The 19,239-nt window shown below is 38.2% G+C and overlaps 1 protein-coding gene across 1 annotated transcript in view; it reads right to left on the reverse strand.

The window, feature by feature from the left end:
- Positions 1-10,966, reverse strand: part of LOC134330327 (transmembrane protein 164) — a 53,846-nt gene extending 42,880 nt beyond the window's left edge. Inside the window, exon 1 of the mRNA XM_063011401.1 lies at positions 9,912-10,966. Coding sequence (XP_062867471.1) covers positions 9,912-10,349 — 438 coding nt within the window. The 5' untranslated portion in view covers positions 10,350-10,966. The remainder of the gene's footprint in view (positions 1-9,911) is intronic.
- Between the last annotated feature and the right edge of the window lie 8,273 nt (positions 10,967-19,239).

Consider the following 19,239-nt stretch of genomic DNA (forward strand, 5'->3'; position numbering starts at 1 on the left):
TCTGCTGAACTTTTAGGATCAGAAAATTTTTAGCTCCTTAGACGGAACGAGTCTGACTCGGTTACAGATCTGTGGTAATAGCAGTTTAATTAAGCTTTTTAATTAAGCTTTTTAATGTAAGAGAGTCACACAAAATGTTCTGTAGTAGCTGGTGTTTATTTAAAACCACGACATTTAATTAATAACAGTAAACACGGAGAGATAACTGAGAAGAGAAACTTACGCTTCACATAAAACGAATCAACTCATGAATCAATGAATCACTTATAGCGATACTGTGAACAAAGCGTCTCTTCTAAAGGCACAAACACACACACACACACACACGTGCGCGCTCTGCTCCGGTTTATCTTCACTGTGAGGCTCTTTTTAAGTTTATTTATTTTATTTACTGCTAAACATAATAACAGAGTAGACTGGACATAAGAAACACACTTCGGGTGTTATTGTCTCCTATCACCCCTAGGTGGGAGTGTCTCATTGCAGTGAAAAAAGTTCAAGGTTCCCACTGATTTTCCGTCATTGGTGAGTAGTATTGTTATGCACTTTGTGTTTTTTTATTATGCTCATCGTATAATGTTGTTTTAAATCCTCCCGCCCCCCCGCCGATCCGTGAAATTATACCTAATATGAAACTGGTCCGTGGTGCAAAAAAGGTAGGGGACCGCTGATATAGAGTACCAATATAGAGCACCAGGTGGGACACCAGATGACCATTTGCTGTTTGTGTTGAAAAAAATAATAATTTGGAACTTGCAAAACAAAGACCATGGCAAAAACGTGCAGGATGTATTTGTTAATTAAATTTTTATGGGCAAGTATTTTACATGTGTAAATTTGCTGAATTTAGACAAAATACTAGTTTTATTTTACAGTATTTGCATTTCTTTTATGTTACATTCAGACAATAAATGGAAGTTGTGCACTAAAATGTGTAAAACATTACATATTGAAGCCTGCCTGTACAGAATGTGTTAACACTGATGAGAAAAACCATTATGTCCCCCAGACTAACATGTGGTCAAAACCACTCTGACCCACCAAGACACTGACTCCACATGACTTCTTAAAGTATTCTGTAGCATCTGCTATCAGAACCTAGCCAGCACATCTTCTATCTCACAAATCAGTGTAGTATGCCCAAGTATCCACTTATTGAGACTTATTATTATACACACTTTTATTTTACACATATTAGCCTTAATGCGAGACGACTGTATAGAAGTACATATACACTGATCAGCCATAACATTAAAACCACCTCCTTGTTTCTACACACATTGTCCATTTTATCAGCTCCACTTCCCACATAGAAGCACTTTGTAGTTCTACAATTACTGACTGTAGTCCATCTGTTTCTCTGCATGCATTGTTAGCCCCCTTTCATGCTGTTCTTCAATGGTCAGGGCTCTCCCAGGACCACTACAGAGTAGGTATTATTTGGGTGGTGGATATAATAGAGCGGACAGTGAGTGGACACGGTATTAAAAACTCCAGCAGCGCTGCTGTGTCTGATCCACTCATACCAGCACAACACACACTAACACACCACCACCATGTCATTGTCACCGCAGTGCTGAGAATCATCCACCATCTAAATAATACCTACTCTGTGGTGGTCCTGTGGGGGTCCTGACCATTGAAGAACAGGGTGAAAGCAGGCTAAAAAAGTATGTAGAGAAACAGATGGACTACAGTCAGTAATTGTGGAACTACAAAGTGCTTCTATATGGTAAGTGGAGCTTATAAAATGGACAGTAAGAAACAAGGAGGTGGTTTTAATGATATGGCTGATCGGTGTATGTACTTTAGTAAAATTCTTCATAGGCCTCTAACCATTTTTAGGCAGATGCTAGTCTGATGCACATCTTACTCCAGCCACTGACTGATATATTGCTTGTTAACAATCATTGTGATTAAGTTGCTGTTTTGTAATGTCTATGCTAAAAGAATGAACCTGTTATTAGAATACGTTTTTGACCAGTGCCAAGCCAAAACATCAACTCAAAATATAATTGTTTTTAACTACAGAGCAATATAATCAGCAATAATAATGAGGAGCAGGGAGAAGTGTGTTTGAGCACTGACAATTGGTAAACAATGTTTGGTAATGCTAAAATAGACTTATCTTATTATTGTATAGTACTGTGTTTTTCTTGTGGCTTTAGTCTAGACAATATGATTATTATATCTGATGTAATATGTTTTCTAGTCATTTACATCAATTAGCATGCACTTTAATCCTAAGTGACTTATACATGTGACGTATGTAAGCACTTAATGGTTAAGTGGCAGCGTGGTGGTGGTGGGGCTTGAACCAGTGACCTTCTAACCACTAGTTTAGTACCTTCACCATTGAGCTTCTGCTGCCCATTAGTCACTAATGACTTGGGTGCATTTAAGCTTAAGCCTTAAAAGCTGTACCTCTTAGACATCTCCTGTTTAATGAACTTGGCTGAATTATAAGTATTAGAGCTGTCTAAAACCCAAACAGGTCATGACCAGGTTTAATAAACTTGAATGCACTTCGTACCTCTGTCTTTAAGATTGTGTTCATACAGAGCAGAGTTTAAATCTCTCTAATACTAATACTGACCAGGTCAGAGAGAACAATAGAGTAAAGAAACACATCAAAGTTGTGTAAACAGTTTTTATATCACAAAAACCTGACCTACACTTTTAAACCTCGTGTAGACGTTTAATGTCCACTGTATGTAATCATGTATGATTTATATATTAAATCTTTATACATCAAGAATCAGCCCAACATTTAATATACAGTGGTACCCTGTAACTCAACATCTCCTAAACTCAAAATCTTCGAAACTCAACACCCTTTGTCTAGAAATTTGTACCCTTAAACTCAACGTTTCCCTTAAACTCAATGTGTGTGTGACTGCTGCTTTGCTCAGTGCTTGGCTTGAGCGTTGCGGTAAAACGTCATGCGAACATGAGACAAATCTGCATTTGTGTGGAATAACCGTCAAATTTACTCTGAAAGCTCCACATGTATCTGTGTTTAGCTGGATTTTCCTCCTGTGTCACTTTTAAACTTGTGTTACAGCTTGAGGTTCTGAGAAATTGTGAGAATCCGAATTAGCTTCTTAGAGAATCTAAAACGCTTATCGTTAAAAAAAAAAAAGCTTAACATGATTTAATGTATTAACAGAACGACATTGTAACACTAAAACTCTCTTAATTATTACCGTTTATAAGTTCTCTCCACTAATTAAGAAGCATAGGTAAACGATTAATAAGTAAAGGTAAAGTGCAGGTTTTATTGTATCTTGTATTGATATTTAACTGTTTTTAATTGCATTTCAGTGTTTTATATTATATTTGTGTTATTCTCAGTGTATAAGTGTCAAAAACAACCCCATTATTTTACATAAGCTTTAAATATATGCAGTTCCATACCGTAAAACTAAACATCTTTTAAACTCAACGCCACTCCCAGAACCAACTGATGTTGAGTTTCAGGGTACCACTGTACTCCCTAATGTGTCATGCACAACTGTTCGGGGTAGTTCTAATGTGTAAACTAAAAGTTCCAGTTCATTCTTTCTATCTATCTGTCTGTCTGTCTATCTATCCATCTAGCTAAAAGTTCCATCTATTTTTAGCAATCTGAACCATACTGTCGAATGTTTTTACTACTAATGTTTGAAGAAGAAGAAAACATTAAAGACTAAAACAAGGTGAACAAACTTTTGCATTTGAACAAGAGAATTATTAAAACAATTATTAAAAATGCACTGGCCCAACATCTTTCTCCTTTGTAAAAACATAAATAAATAAAATTACATCCCGCCCTAGCAGAAACGTGTCTGCTGCTGGCACTGCCAATTATGCCCGCTAGATGGCGCCCAGCAGAGTTTCAAACCGAGGAGTTCCGAATCTCAGCACTGGTGTGCTAGCGGAATATTCCGTTGTGCCACCTGGGCGCCTACAGTAAGAAATTATTATTGAAACTGAAAAATAAACATGAATGTACTAGTGCATACAAAATTAGGTTTAATTCTGGCAAGCCTTATTAGTATAGTAGATGCAAATAAAAGTCTCTCTAGCCTGCACACTTCATCTCTAACTGTTCTGACTGACTTCCTTTTAATTAAAACTGTCCTTTAGCATTTTAAGCTCATTGTTTTAAAGATGACAACTGCTTTGCAAGAAAACGGACATGCTATTAAAAAAGCAGAAGTGCTGCAGTATTAACAAATAATTATACTTCTGCATTTTTTATTTCAGAAAAAGCAGACTGTGTTGATGGAAAAAAAAATAAGGTAAACATTTTAACTGAATTTCGCTTGACAGTACTCAGTGCATAACTGCTGTTACTTTACAAGCTCGAACAATAACAATAAATGGACACAGCAGGTTACAGGTTAGGTTAGACAATACTCTTTTTCTTCAAAGGTGGTGTTCCCAAGGACATTTTCAGTATTCGTCACAAATCTTTCAGTTAGAGTGTTTTGTTGATAAAGTGTGTGGTGATGTGTAAACAAATCCTTTTATAATCAGTTCACCAGTGTTGACCTTTTGATTAAACGTATCCCTAACATAACCATGCATTAACCCAGTGGTTTTCAAACTTTTCCTGCAGTGCCCTTTTGTAGATAAGAATATTTTCAAACCCCCATCCCTCTATCACTCCGTTACACATGTATACATCTTTAGCTTCCAACAATTCATTATTTAAACCAAACTGCAACTTTCATTAAACAAAAAAGTGCCAAATCACCTTTACAGTGTTGTTTTTACAAGTAACATGCATTATGCTAGTAGTGCTCAAACATGCCTCTTTCATTTGCCTTACTGCCCCACGTACACCACCAAAAAGGTGGAAATCAGATGGTGCTAAATCTGGACTATAAGCTCTCTCTCAGTCTCTCAGACACGACTAATACTCCTACCATCCTCACAGTTTCCAACCAAAATATAAAAGTGCAAAAACTTTTTAAAGATCCCTCATAGATATATTACTGATAAAAGAATAATTCTTTTAGCGTGGACATTACAAAACAGCAACCTAATCACAATAATTGTTAACAAGTAATATATCAGTGGCTGGAGTAAGATGTGTGTCAGACCGGCATCTGCCTAAAAATAGTAATTGATGACCTTATGAAGAATTTTACTGAAGTACATATACACTATATTGCCAAAAGTATTCGCTCGTCTGCCTTCACACGCATATGAACTTGAGTGACATTTTATTCTTAATCCAAAGGGTTTAATAGGATGTCGGCCCACCCTTTGCAGCTATAACAGCTTCAACTCTTCTGGGAAGGTTTAGGAGTGTGTTTATGAGAATTTTTGACCATTCTTCCAGAAGTGCATTTGTGAGGTCAGACAATGATGTTGGACAAGAAGGCCTGGCTCGCAGTCTCCGCTCTAATTCTTCCCAAAGGTGTTCTATCAGGCTGAGGTCAGGACTCTGTGCAGGCCAGTCAAGTTCTTCCACATCAAACTCGCTCATCCGTGTCTTTATGGACCTTGCTTTGTGCACTGGTGCGCAGTCATGTTGGAACAGGAAGGGGCCATCCCCAAACTGTTCCCACAAAGTTGGGAGCATGAAATTGTTCAAAATCTCTTGGTACGCTGAAGCATTAAGAGTTCCTTTCACTGGAACTAAGGGGCCGAGCCCAACTCCTGAAAAACAACCCCATACCATAATCCCCCCTTCACCAAACTTTACACTTGGCACAATGCAGTCAGACAAGTACCGTTCTCCTGACAACCGCTAAACCCAGACTCGTCCATTGGATTGCCAGACGGAGAAGCGTGATTAGTCACTCCAGAGAACACGTCTCCACTGCTCTACAGTCCGCTTACCCCGCTCTGTCATTTTACGTGGCCTACCACTTCGTGGCTGAGTTGCTGTCCTTCCCAATCGCTTCCACTTTGTTATAATATCACTGACAGTTAATCGTGGAATATTTAGTAGTGAGGAAATTTTACAACTGGACTTGTTGCACAGGTGGCATCCTATCACGCTGGAATTCACTGAGCTCCTGAGAGTGACCCATTCTTTCACAAATGTTTGTAGAAGCAGTCTGCATGTCTAGGTGCTTGGTTTTATACACTGAATACTTTTGGCAATATAGTGTATGTAATTCTATACAGTCGTCTCGCATCAAAGCTAATATGTGTATAATAACAGTGTGTATAATAATAAGGCTTAATAAGTGGATACTTGGGCATACTAGAAAAAATCGAAATAGTACTTAATCAGGTGCCTAATTTCTTTTTCAATTTAAAGACGGCGAAACTGCAACTTTCATTTAACAAAAAAGTGACAAATCACCTTTACAGTGGAGTTATTAGACGTCATTATGCATCTTAAATTTTAACATCATGTATTGCTTTCAACATATTTTCTCACTATGCCTTTCTGCTTAAGTTAATCATTTCCCTGGAGGCCCTCTCACAAACTTGTCCACCTTATGCTAGTAGTGCTCAAACATGCCTCATTCATGCCTTACTGCTCCACCCACACCACCACTACACACACTCAAATTAGTCCCCCCACTTCTGGGAACCACTGCATTAACCAATCAGACATAAGACTTTACTACACAGTCTCAACTTGGCAATCTGAACCCTTGTGTGTGCAGAGATTTGTGCTCTCGGTCCAAATAAGGCCACAGCTATTAAAAAATTTATATAAATAACCCTTTCATTCGACAGCATTAATCAATGACCTGCTATCAGCTAACTGATTAATCAATGACACACCTTGTCAATATATTAAATGTGTCTGCTTCTACTGATAGACGGGTTAGAATGTGACTAACATAGCATGGTATGATTAGTAACTCTACAGCCACCATGTGCACTTACACCGATTAGGCATAACACTATGACCACCTTCCTAATATTGTGTTGGTCCTCCTTTTGCTGCCAATACAGCCCTGCAACTGTGATGCACTGTGTATTCTGACACCTGTCTATGAGAACCAGCATTAACTTCTTCAGCAATTTGTGCTACAGTAGCTCGTCTGTTGGCCTTCGCTCCCCACGTGCATCAATGAGCACTGGCTGCCCATGACCCTGTCGCCGGTTAACCACTGTTCCTTCCTTGGACCACTTTTGATAGATACTGACCACTGCAGACCGGGAACACCCCACAACAGCTGCAGTTTTGGAGATGCTCTGACCCAGTCGTCTAGCCATCACAATTCGGCCCTTGTCAAACACGCTCAAATCCTTACACTTGCTCATTTTTCCTGCTTCTAACACATCAACTTTGATGGTAAAATGTTCACTTGCTGCCTAATATATCCCACCCACTAACAGGTGCCGTGATGAAGAGATAATCAGTATTATTCACTTCACCTGTCAGTGGTCATAATGTTATGCCTAGTCGGTGTATATGGCAGATGGACCTCATTCAATGGTGAATGAGTGAATATAAAACTCAACTCTGCCTAACAAAGTGGTGAAAGAGTTAAAGTACTTGCAGTCAAGACGATTTCAACAATGTTAGAATTACTGTGTGGGCAGCATTTTTTAAGCAGTGTACAGTGTACAGTGTCACACTGTTTATAATCACAGCAGGGCTTTCACACATAAGAATCCATAATAAATAAAGTGGGCCAATGTATCGTGAATCGCATCGTGGGTAGAGCGTATCGATACATCCCTAGTGGATACAGGCACAAACTGCAATCTTGAATCTTGAATGTTTTTCATTTGTGCATCACAAAGAGGGTCTACTATTGGAAAGTAAAAAAAGAAGTAGTGCAGGAGCCATTGTGCGTGTGTGTGTGTATGTTTTGGTGGTTATATTTGGGGGGGTACAGTGCTTCCTTTTCACCCAAAACACAATTTTGTCCTACACACTTTCTTTGGTTCTGCCTTAGTTTGTTTAGTCAAATAAACTTTAAACACAATTCAAATACAGTGTAACAACAATGTTAGTAAGGAACATGGTGATTTAGGTTGCTCTGTGTGTATAGCAGTATGCAGTAAAGAGAAAGTGTGTTAATTTATTCTTTATCATGTAGGAAGTTTAATCTTAAAAAATAATTTTAGGAACCTTTACAGCAAAAATGAGTGTGGTGGGAACTGTCCCGCTTGGTACTGTATTAATACAAATCTTCTACGGCTATAAATCCAAGTGTTAAGTGTCAAGTTTAAGACTTTGACTAAATTCTATTATTCTGCTGAATAACAATAAAATATGACCTACATTTCAGCATTTCATGCCTACAGACCATATAAAAATGTCAATTTTCCAAATGGCCCTACGCTTTTGGCTACCCTAAAAGGTCCTTTTCCCCAGAGCCATTAGGCTCTATAACTATAGCTAAGGACTGAGGGCCCTACATGTAGCCATGTATGTATGTGTATATACATGTATATACAGTATGTGTACTTAAGTATATTCATACACATGCGTATGTATGTCTATGTATATATATATATATATACTCGTCACTTATCACTTTACTATTTAATATGTACCATATACTGTATACCTGGAACTGCACCTTCCTGCATTTTAAATTCCATTTGTTTATTTACACTCAATCCATCCTCATCATTAATAACTGCTCTGTAGTTATGCAATATATGTAAAACTCGGGTTACCTTTAATTACCTGAATTAATATTGTTAATTTTTAAAGTGTGTATTTGATGTATAATGCTACTGGGACTTTAATTTCCTTCAGGATCAATGAAGTACCTACCTACCTACTGTGCCTATATGAATTTGAACATAAGAACATCTAACATTAATGTTTAATTACTCTTTTCTTACATGTCTTCTCTTACTTACTATTTTAAGCTATTGTTACTGCATGGTTTTAAATAATACCAGATCAGTTTAAGAACTATTAAGAAAAGAACAGTACTTTAACAGTACTTATCCACTGTGCATATTCAATTAACCATTGTGCTTTCTACAATGGTTTCAAATTACCATTGAATTTTTTTTTTTTTCAATTTCAAACCTTGCCCCCAAAGCTTAACAATCAGTCCCACCCCTCCTCGTACTCCCTTTGAATCTCTGGCACCTGATAGCTGTGGGCTGTGGTTCGCCTTTGGGAAGCTTATATGCAGACTACACAAAATGTATAAAACTAAATACTAGCAAGTAACTTTAAGTACAAGATATTACCTGAGCCTTTCATCTAGTTCAACTGCAGCATGTATGCCACATGGTATGATGCATGCTTTAAGCATTTAGTATTATAAAAATATCTACAAAGCCAATAGGTTGGGGACGAGAGTTCAAGTCTCACCTTTGATCCCTGTGTACTGTTTGGCATTTTGTTCTATTCCAGTGACTACGTAGGTTTTCCCATGTACTCCAGTTTTTTTCCCCTCATAGTATAGGTGGACTGGCCATTTGCAATTGTCCTTAGATTTGAGTAAGTCTGTGGGTGACTGTGTGACAGCCTGATGGACAGGCACCCAGTTCAAGAACGTAGCCCATAGCCGCACAGGTGGCGCAGCGGTAAAACACACGCTGTTCACCAGAGCTGAGATCTCGAATACATCGTATCGAATCTCGGCTCTGCCTTGCCGGCTGAGGCTGAGTGGCTACATGAACAACGATTGGCCTCTCTCTCAGACTAGTGCGATTACGACCTTTGCTGGCCGGTTGGTGGCACCTGCACGGAGATGGGGAAGGAGTGCGGTACGGGGTGTGGCCCTCCGTACACAGCGCTGTACCGCACTGCGCTCGTCAAGTGTAGGTGATAAGATGTTTGATTGCTGTGCACGTTTCGGAGGGGGCGTGGGGCAGCCTCGTCCTCCCCAATCAGGAGCAGGGACCAGCATTAGTGAGAGGATGATTGACGCGTAGAAATTGGATGCGCTAAAAGTGGGACTGTGGATCCATGGTCTGTTAAACTATACACAAGTATTTTGTGGTAAACAAACACACAAAGGCACACCCACCTGTATCATGGTGACCACATGACATGGGTTCAGCAGGTAGATCACAGTCTTGGTTGCAAACTTGAAGCCCACCTCGACACCGAAAGTCACACATAAGGCTGCCAGCAACAGATTCTTGCCAAGACTGTCCTCCTTCTGTCTTCTGGTGTCTCTGATGGCATCTCTGTGAGCTTTAGAGATGTTGATGTTGCGCAATGCTAGAATTACCTCTGCCACTGACAGCAGGGTGAAGATGAGGGTCTCGCAGGCGCGCTGCCGAGGGAGAATAAAGGCGGCGCACTCGGGGCCTCCGTTCCCCTCAAATTTGGGGTCCACTCCACCATACATCCAGTCCAACAGGCTGTAAATATTGTAACGGGACATGTTCCTTTTCTCGTATTGGAACAGGTACGAACAGGACGGAATGAATGAGAGGACGCTGACTTCTTGTCGAAACATGAACTGCGGTTGGTTGGCCCTGCCAAGCGTGGTCTTCCAAGGGGCGTGCAGTGGTCTAATTTATCTACTGTAACTTCTCCAGAACTGCTTTAGCTAAGAGAACGTGATTAATGTATATATTCCTGTGTCTATTTATTATTTGCTTTTACATCCTATAACACAAGGATATCTTTCTACGTACCTGAAGTGTTATATAATCAAACTGGCACAGACACCCTACACACATTACAGAAACGCTCCTTCACTAACGTTCCTCAGTTGAAAGAAAAGATGCATTACAGAAAAATCTAAAACCTACAACAGTAACCGAGATCCACCCACAAGGATCCTTTTATCAACAGGATCCAGTACCCACCTAATAGGCATATACGTGTAAAACCCGCCCAAGCACATAAAAATCAGTAATTAACAATTTGTACCCAATGCTCGCCTTGCTAAGAACTAGGATGTGTCGCACCAAAACCTCCAGCTAATGGTACCAGCTTGACACGATTTCATTCAGATTCGGGTAAGAAAAGTCCGTGTTCCCAGTAATCAGTCCTCTCACGTCTCCCAGTTCACTAGAGACATTTCTGCTCCATCAACATGTAGCCACGATTCAGTTTCAACCCGCTTACTTCCTCCAAAACCCATTTTCATTCGTATATGGTTACGCGTTCTTCCTTTCCCCACCCGTTTTCTGACAATTCCCACCTCTTAGGCTGTGGCTCGTGTCTACAGCGGCTGTTCGGATTGGATCAGCCGACTCGTTAGACTCCGCCTCTTTTCAGGAGGGTTTATTTTTAACTATTTCCCTGCCACTACACATGCGTCCACAACATGTCTTTTCTTTTACCATACAGGTTTTATCTTTAAATTGACATGCATTTTTGATTTAGAATGTATGTGTTGATAGTTCTAAATAATACGTTTCCACAATTTATTCTTATTATTATCATCAGCAGAATTATTATTATTATCATCACCATTATTATTATTATTATTATTTACTTGGCAACCTATCCAGGGTGTTTCCTGCCTTTCATCCAATGAATCAGACCCACCACGACCCTGATCAGGATAAACTGGTGGTCAAACAAACAATAAATTATTATTATTGTTATTATTATTATTATGTACCTGGTTACCCATCCAGGGTGTTTCTTGCCTTTCATCTAATGAATCAGACCCACCACGACCCTGATCAGGATAAATTGGTGGCCAAACAAACAATAAATTATTATTATTATTATTATTATTTTATTATTATTATTATTATTATTATTTTATTATTATTATTATTATTATTATGTAACTGGTTACCCATCCAGGGTGTTTCCTGCCTTTCATCCAATGAATCAGACCCACAACGAACCTGATCAGGATAAACTGGTGGTCAAACAAACAATAAATTATTATTATTATTATTATTATTATCATCATCATCATCATCATCATCATTTGCCCTGTGATGGACTGGTGACTTAGAGGTTGGTAAAACAGACAATGAATAAATTGAAAATGATGATGACCATGATGATTATTATGTGCCCTGTGATAGACTGGCAACCTATCCAGGGGGTTTTCTGCTTTTCACCCAATGAATCAGACCCACTGCTACCCTGATCAGGATAAACTGATGGTCAAACAGACAATTAATTATTATTATTATTATTATCATTTGCCCTGTGATGGACTGGTGACCTAGCGGTTGGTTAAACAGACTATGAATTAATGAAAATTATGATGTTGATGATGATGATGATTATTTTTATGTGCCCTGTGATGGACTGGCGATCTATCCAGGGTGTTTCCTGCCTTTCACCCACTGAATCAGACCCACCGCAACCCTGATCAGGATAAATTGATGGCCATAAAGACAATTAATTATTATTATTATTATTATTAGCCCTGTGATGGACTGGTGACTTAGAGGTTGGTAAAACAGACAATGAATAAATTGAAAATGATGATGATTATTATTATTATTATTATTGTTGTTATTCTTATTATTATTTTGTGCCTGGCGACCAATTCAGGGTGTTTTCTGCCAATGAATTCATCCAATGAATCAGACACACTTTGACCCTGATCAGGATAAATTGGTGGTCAAACAGACAATTTATTATTAATTAATATGTGCCTGGCGACCTATCCAGGGTGTTTCCTGCCTTTCACTCAATGAATAAGACCCACCTCTACCCTGACCAGGACACAGCAGTGATAACACCAAAAATGAATAAGTAATAATTATTATTATTATTATTATTATTATTATTATTATTATTATTATTATTATTATTATTAGGGGTGTTTTGGGGACTGACTAGGCTTTTCTGCTTTTCCTTAGAAATATGGAGCAGGTGGATTAACTTACTGGTGTCCTGTTCAGGGTGTATTCCCTCTTGCATCTTGTGCTTCTTTCATCTTAGGTGGCATTTCTGTATACTGCTTACTTTTTTGTGTAGTCTTCTGATGGACTGTGTTTACTGAAGTGTTATTGACATGTAATAATGTTTTTTTTTTTTGCCTCAGTTTCAACACACAGATATTTCTTTGTATTCTGATTCTTTTAATAATGATATGGACTGTAGATAGTAAAATTCTTAAAATCCTTGCAGTTTATTTAAACTGTTGAACTATTCACTCATAGCATTTTACAGAGTGGCAGTCCTCGACCCATATTTGCATGTAAACAGAATCACCTCCACCCTTCCAACACAGGTGCTTTTGATCATTCCACAGGTTTAACTGTTGTATTCATACACTTTGGAAACAGTGTTTATTTATAAAAGATAACAAATAAGGTAACACCTTCAATTAAGGTATTATTAGAGCAGTATTAATGTAGTATTAATGTTTAATTCACAACAAAATGTGTGCATGGGTAAAACGCCTGGCATATGCAATGTAGAAAAATGACATCTTGTGGTGAACCTATGGTACTATTGTATGAATGCAAGCTTTAGGGCGGTGTTCCTAACACACTGTACTTTCCAGTTATGTAAGAAAACCTTAAGAAACTAGTGTGCTAAAAATATACAGGTAAATAATATGTTATGACGTAATATAAGCATGTCATCGTTGCCATGGTGATGGTGGACGCTGGCGCATTTGGCTGCCGCTACCGTTACCGTATTTTACCGTATTTTATTGTATTTTTATCGTTTTTCGTTTTCATCTTTTTACACACCTTGTGGATCTATTTCTTTTATGTTACTTTTGATACTTTTATTTGTGCTTTTGATACTTTTTGTTCTTTCTACTGTACATCGCGTCTGCGGCCGGTGGTGAACGGTGGATGAGTTTTCCTGGGATCGGCACGATGTTGAACTATTCCGTTGACCAGCTGATGAAGTTCAACAACTGCACTACTCCATCGTGTATTTCAGTCATCAAACAGCTTGGACTCCTTCGCCGGCCTCGTTATATTCACAGGGGCTCCCGGAGAAAGCTTGTTTATCTTCGAAACGGTAACGCTATTCCATCCTTCTGGTCAGCCGTGCGCACTGTCGCTCCGCAAACACGTCATCAGAGCGCTGCTGCCTTGCACACCAGTAGCGGTGTAGTCTCCATGACAACGCTGTCCACGGAGTGGGATAGGAAACGCGGAGTGGACTTAGCAAATCTCCGTTCTCTTCCTCGTTCCTCACAGCCAACTACACAACAATACCACTTGAAAATGGCATTGCTTAATGTTCGTTCACTCAACACAAAAAGTACTGTACTCAGTGAATTTATATCTGACAGTGAACTAGACTTTTTCTGTCTCACTGAAACTTGGCATAAACCCTTGGATTATTTTATGTTAAATCAGACCACGCCAATGGGATACTCGTATATTGATGAACCTCGTATGGAAGGGCGAGGTGGTGGTGTTGCTGCAGTCTATAGGGATGATATTAAAATAACCACTTTGTCTTTTCCTGCTGCTCTTTCTTTTGAACACCTGGCTTTCAAGTTGTCAGGGCCTACTCCTCTGGTCACTGCTGTAGTTTATCGTCCGCCAAAGCCAAACGCTTCCTTTCTCTCTGACTTTTCAGATTTTTTAACCCAGCTTAGTGCCCTCTCATCCTCTGTACTGCTTATGGGTGATTTTAACATCCATATTGATGACAACAACTGTAAATTTGCCAGGGAATTTTTGGAATTGTTACAGTGTTTTAATTTCACACAACATATACATTTTCCAACTCATAAAAAAGGTCATACTCTTGACCTTGTCTGCTCTACTGGTGTCCTAGTTCATCAGCCGTCCAGCCATGACCTTACTGTCTCTGATCATTTGACAATCATCATGGACATTGAGGTCACTAGGCCCATCACTAGAGCTAAACGTAAAATATCCTTCAGGAATCTTCAATATATCTCTCCCTCTGCTTTCTCAGATTCTCTTGTTAAAAAGATGTCTGTCTGTCCTGTACTGTCTAGTAATTCATCTGACCTTGTCGATTACTATAATGACATACTCGCCTCATGTCTTGATGAGCTGGCTCCTTTGAGAACCAAATTTGTTTCATTTAGTCATTCTGCACCATGGTACACAATTGAGCTTCACCAAATGAAATCCCGTAAACGCCAGCTTGAAAGACTTTATAAGAAAACCGGTCTAACAGTACATTATCAGATTTATTCTGATTATCTTCAACATTACAAAGACGCTCTTACGGCAGCCCGATCCACTTACTATTCCGAACTCATACATGCTGGATCAACAAATCCTAAGACTCTCTTTTCCACAATAAATAAACTTCTCAAACCAGTTGACAATACTACCAATTCCTTTACAGTTGACAAGTGTAACTCTTACCTCTCATTTTTTCAAACAAAAGTTGAGAATATCCACAATTTTCTGACAGTTTCCCCTGTCATCTCTGTTTCTCCGCCTATCTCATCTCAATTTATTACCCAGCCTCTGTCTCAGTTCTCACCTGTGTCTCTTTTGGACCTATCTGAGATCTTAACAGGGATGCGAAGCTCCACTTGTGTTTTGGATCCTGCTCCATCAAAACTTGTTAAGGGTTGTTTTCCAGTTATCTCATCACTTATCACAGAGATAATCAATTCCTCTCTTAGTTCTGGCTCAGTCCCTCAATCACTCAAATTGGCTGCTGTTACTCCCATACTTAAAAAACCTGGACTTGACTCTAACATTATGAGTAACTTTCGGCCCATTTCCAATCTTCCATTTCTGTCGAAAATACTGGAACGTGTTGTTGCCTCACAGCTCAAAGATCACCTAAATTCCAATAATCTATTTGAATCATTTCAGTCTGGTTTCCGCCCCCAGCACAGCACTGAGTCAGCCCTCCTCAAAGTCACAAATGACCTTCTTCTTTCCTCAGACTCTGGACAAATTAATATTCTCGTCCTCCTTGATCTTACTGCAGCTTTTGACACCATTAATCACTCCATTCTTCTGTCCCGCCTTGAATCCTCTGTCAACATCACTGGTACTGCCCTTTTGTGGTTAAGGTCATATCTCGTAAACAGACAACAGTTTGTTAATATCAACAATTGTAGTTCTGCCATTGCTCCACTGTCCCAAGGCGTTCCCCAAGGCTCAGTGTTAGGTCCCCTTTTGTTTATTCTTTATATGCTCCCCCTTGGTGACATCATACGTCGGCATGGTTTACATTTCCACTGTTATGCTGATGATATTCAGCTTTACATCTCCTCCAAATCCATTAATACTGAACTTCACTCCACTCTGACAAATTGCATCACTGAAATGAAATTGTGGATGAAAGCTAATTTCCTCAAATTAAACTGTGAAAAATCAGATATGATCATCGTAGGTCCTACAACCCTGGCAAAAACCACAAAAAATTTTCAAATTACCATTGATAATGACACTTTGTCTCCGTCTTCTAACATCCGAAATCTTGGTGTAATTTTTGATAGCAACCTCTCTTTTGACCGCCATGTAAATCACATCACCAAAACTGCTTTCTTTCATCTAAAAAACATAGCACGTCTACGTCCATCACTCTCCTTTTCTGCCGCCGAAACCTTGATTCATGCTTTTATTACATCCAGAATTGATTATTGCAATAGTATCCTTTATGGTACATCTAACAAAATCCTAAAAAAACTTCAGTATATCCAGAATTCAGCTGCTCGCCTCCTTACTCATACTCGCTCCCGTGATCATATTACACCTGTTCTACAAAAACTTCATTGGCTTCCCGTTGCTCAACGCATTCAATTCAAAATTCTTCTATTCACTCACAAAGCTCTCCATAATCAGGCCCCATCCTACCTCACCGACCTGCTCCATCAGCACATTCCCTCCCGTAGCCTTCGCTCTTCTGAGGCTAACCTACTGTCCATACCCTCTAGGACCAAGCACCGGACCTGGGGTGACAGGGCCTTTTCCATAGCTGCTCCATCTTTATGGAATGCTCTCCCCAAACACCTACGAGATTGTCCTGACCTGTCCAAATTCAAGTCACTTCTCAAAACTCATCTATTCAATATGGCATTTAACTTGTAACAACACGAAATAAATGCTTTTATTTTTGCTATTCTTTTTAATAGTTTTTATACTTAGATCACGACAGAAATGTGAAGTCCTAGATCCTAAAACTTGTAAAGTTTTCAGTTTCCTGATTGCATGTAAATCTGTCCTGTTTCTGTCTAATTTTAAGAAATTGTTCTATATTTGTTGTTCTCTCTCATAATTTAGCTAATTTTTAATGAACTGTCTTATGCTGCTCTCTTTGTTTTTATCTTAATTATTCTTGATGTTGATGTACTATTTTGATTTTGTACTATGATTTGTATGGTGTATGTACGTATTTGTTTTGATTATTTGTCTTATGTAAAGCGTCTTTGAGTATCTTGAAAAGCGCTATATAAATAAAATGTATTATTATTTATTATTATATAGTAAACAGCTTACATTTAGCATGGCAGCCAAGCAGAATTCATAAAACAAAACCCTGTGTAAATTCAATAACTTTATTCTACATAATTAATATACCAATAAACCAGACTAAAATACTTTAATTCAATTGTAATCTTTTTACACATATATTTTTCATAGTTATATTTAACAGCATGATTAACATGCAATGTCCAATCCCATTATTTTAGTTTAATATATTTAATATTGAAATTATATTGAAAATATATTAAATAAACTGATATATTACGTTACAAATATGTTTAATGCATTGAAATTACTTACAGGCATGTAGTTCTAAATAAAATGATTTTATAATAATTTTGTGACATTTTTAATTGCTTAAATTTTCAAATCACAACCAACAAAAATACGTTTTTGTTTGATTTAATTTACTTTTAAGAAAATGTATGATTGCAGATGCCAATGTGTCACAAGGCATTGTTTTCAAACTAAGATTGTTTAAGTTAGTTTTTTAGTGTGAAATTGATTCTGAATGACAAATCCTGGAATAGTTAAAACATTTATGTGTAATGTGTTAATTTTCTTAAACTTTTATTTATTAGCTGTAATATTTTAAAGACAACACTTTTTATTTGTTTTTACTCAAAACCTCTTAGTGATTATCATTTTGGTGATTGTCTGATATGTTATTAGGGATGGTTAATAACACTACAGGGGCATAATCGTTACAGCCCCCAGCAAAATGCAAGATCACACAGGAAGGGAACAGAAAAAGAGACAGAATTTACTTTTTCACATTTACATTTTCGACATTTATCAGTCGCTCTTATCCAGAGCAACTTACAAAAGTGCTTCCATAGTAAACATTACCTTACTCTAGTTTAAGTACACAACAGTTCAAGAATATAAATCTGCTGAAACCCTGTTAGAACCAAAGTGGGTTTTATATTTTTTGAGAGCAGGGTTGCCACCAGTGTCAGCTACTCGATCCACCAAGTGACAAACCAAACTGTAGAAAAAAGAACAAACATAGGAAACGTATTAAAACCTCAGTGGCTTAAAGGGAAAATAACAAACAGAACAAAGGCCAAAGAGCTGCAGAAAAACTAGCTGGATAGAGCCAAGCCCAGCATTTCAACCTCGTCAAAAATGCAGGAAGTGAGTCAGTAGGTTAACAAAGATCAGACCAACAAGGCAATTTTACTGTCAAGCTCTAAATGATCCAGCATGCAAATTATGAATACTGATACAATTCTCTTTAATCAAAATGCATATCAATGGGTTAGTTTGGTGTCCTAACTCAAGTGCTATTATAGAGCTAAAGTGCTATTATATCACAAACACTGATTTCGGAAAAACATGTGCCATTAATCTAATAGATAATTTTGTTGTTTATTTAATAGGGAGAGGTACTAAATATGCATATTTTAATAACCTAAAAAGCAGTTTCCTGTTTAATATTTTTACAGGTTAAATCAATGCATAAAAATGTTTTTAAAATGTATACAATATAAAACAATATGACACAATTTTTATTACAGGCCTATGTCTTATTACAAGACATTTTTATTGAAGGTTTCACATTTCTTTGCATTCCATAACTAAATGTCTCATCATTTGGTATTTAATTGTCATATAGGCGCAAAGCTTAAACCTGATACTATAAATTATTTTATTGGTTGTATCAAGTTTGTAATAAATACAGAGGCAGAGATACATTTATTTATTTATTTATTTATTAGGGTTTCAACACCATGTTTTACACACTTTGGTTACATTCATGACAGGAGAGGTAGTTATTCGTTACACAAGGTTCATCAGTTCACAGGTTCAATGTCAAACACAGTCATGGACAATTTTGTATCTCCAATTCACCTCACTTGCATGTCTTTGAACTGTGGGAGGAAACCGGAGCTCCCGGTGGAAACCCACGCAGACATGGGGAGAACATGCAAACTCCTCACAGAAAGGACCCAGACTGCTCCACCTGGGAATCAGACCCAGGGGCTTCTTGCTGTGAGGCAACAGTGCTACCCACTG

This window comes from Trichomycterus rosablanca, chromosome 16, assembly GCF_030014385.1.
Source record: "Trichomycterus rosablanca isolate fTriRos1 chromosome 16, fTriRos1.hap1, whole genome shotgun sequence".
Classification (NCBI taxonomy): domain Eukaryota; kingdom Metazoa; phylum Chordata; class Actinopteri; order Siluriformes; family Trichomycteridae; genus Trichomycterus; species Trichomycterus rosablanca.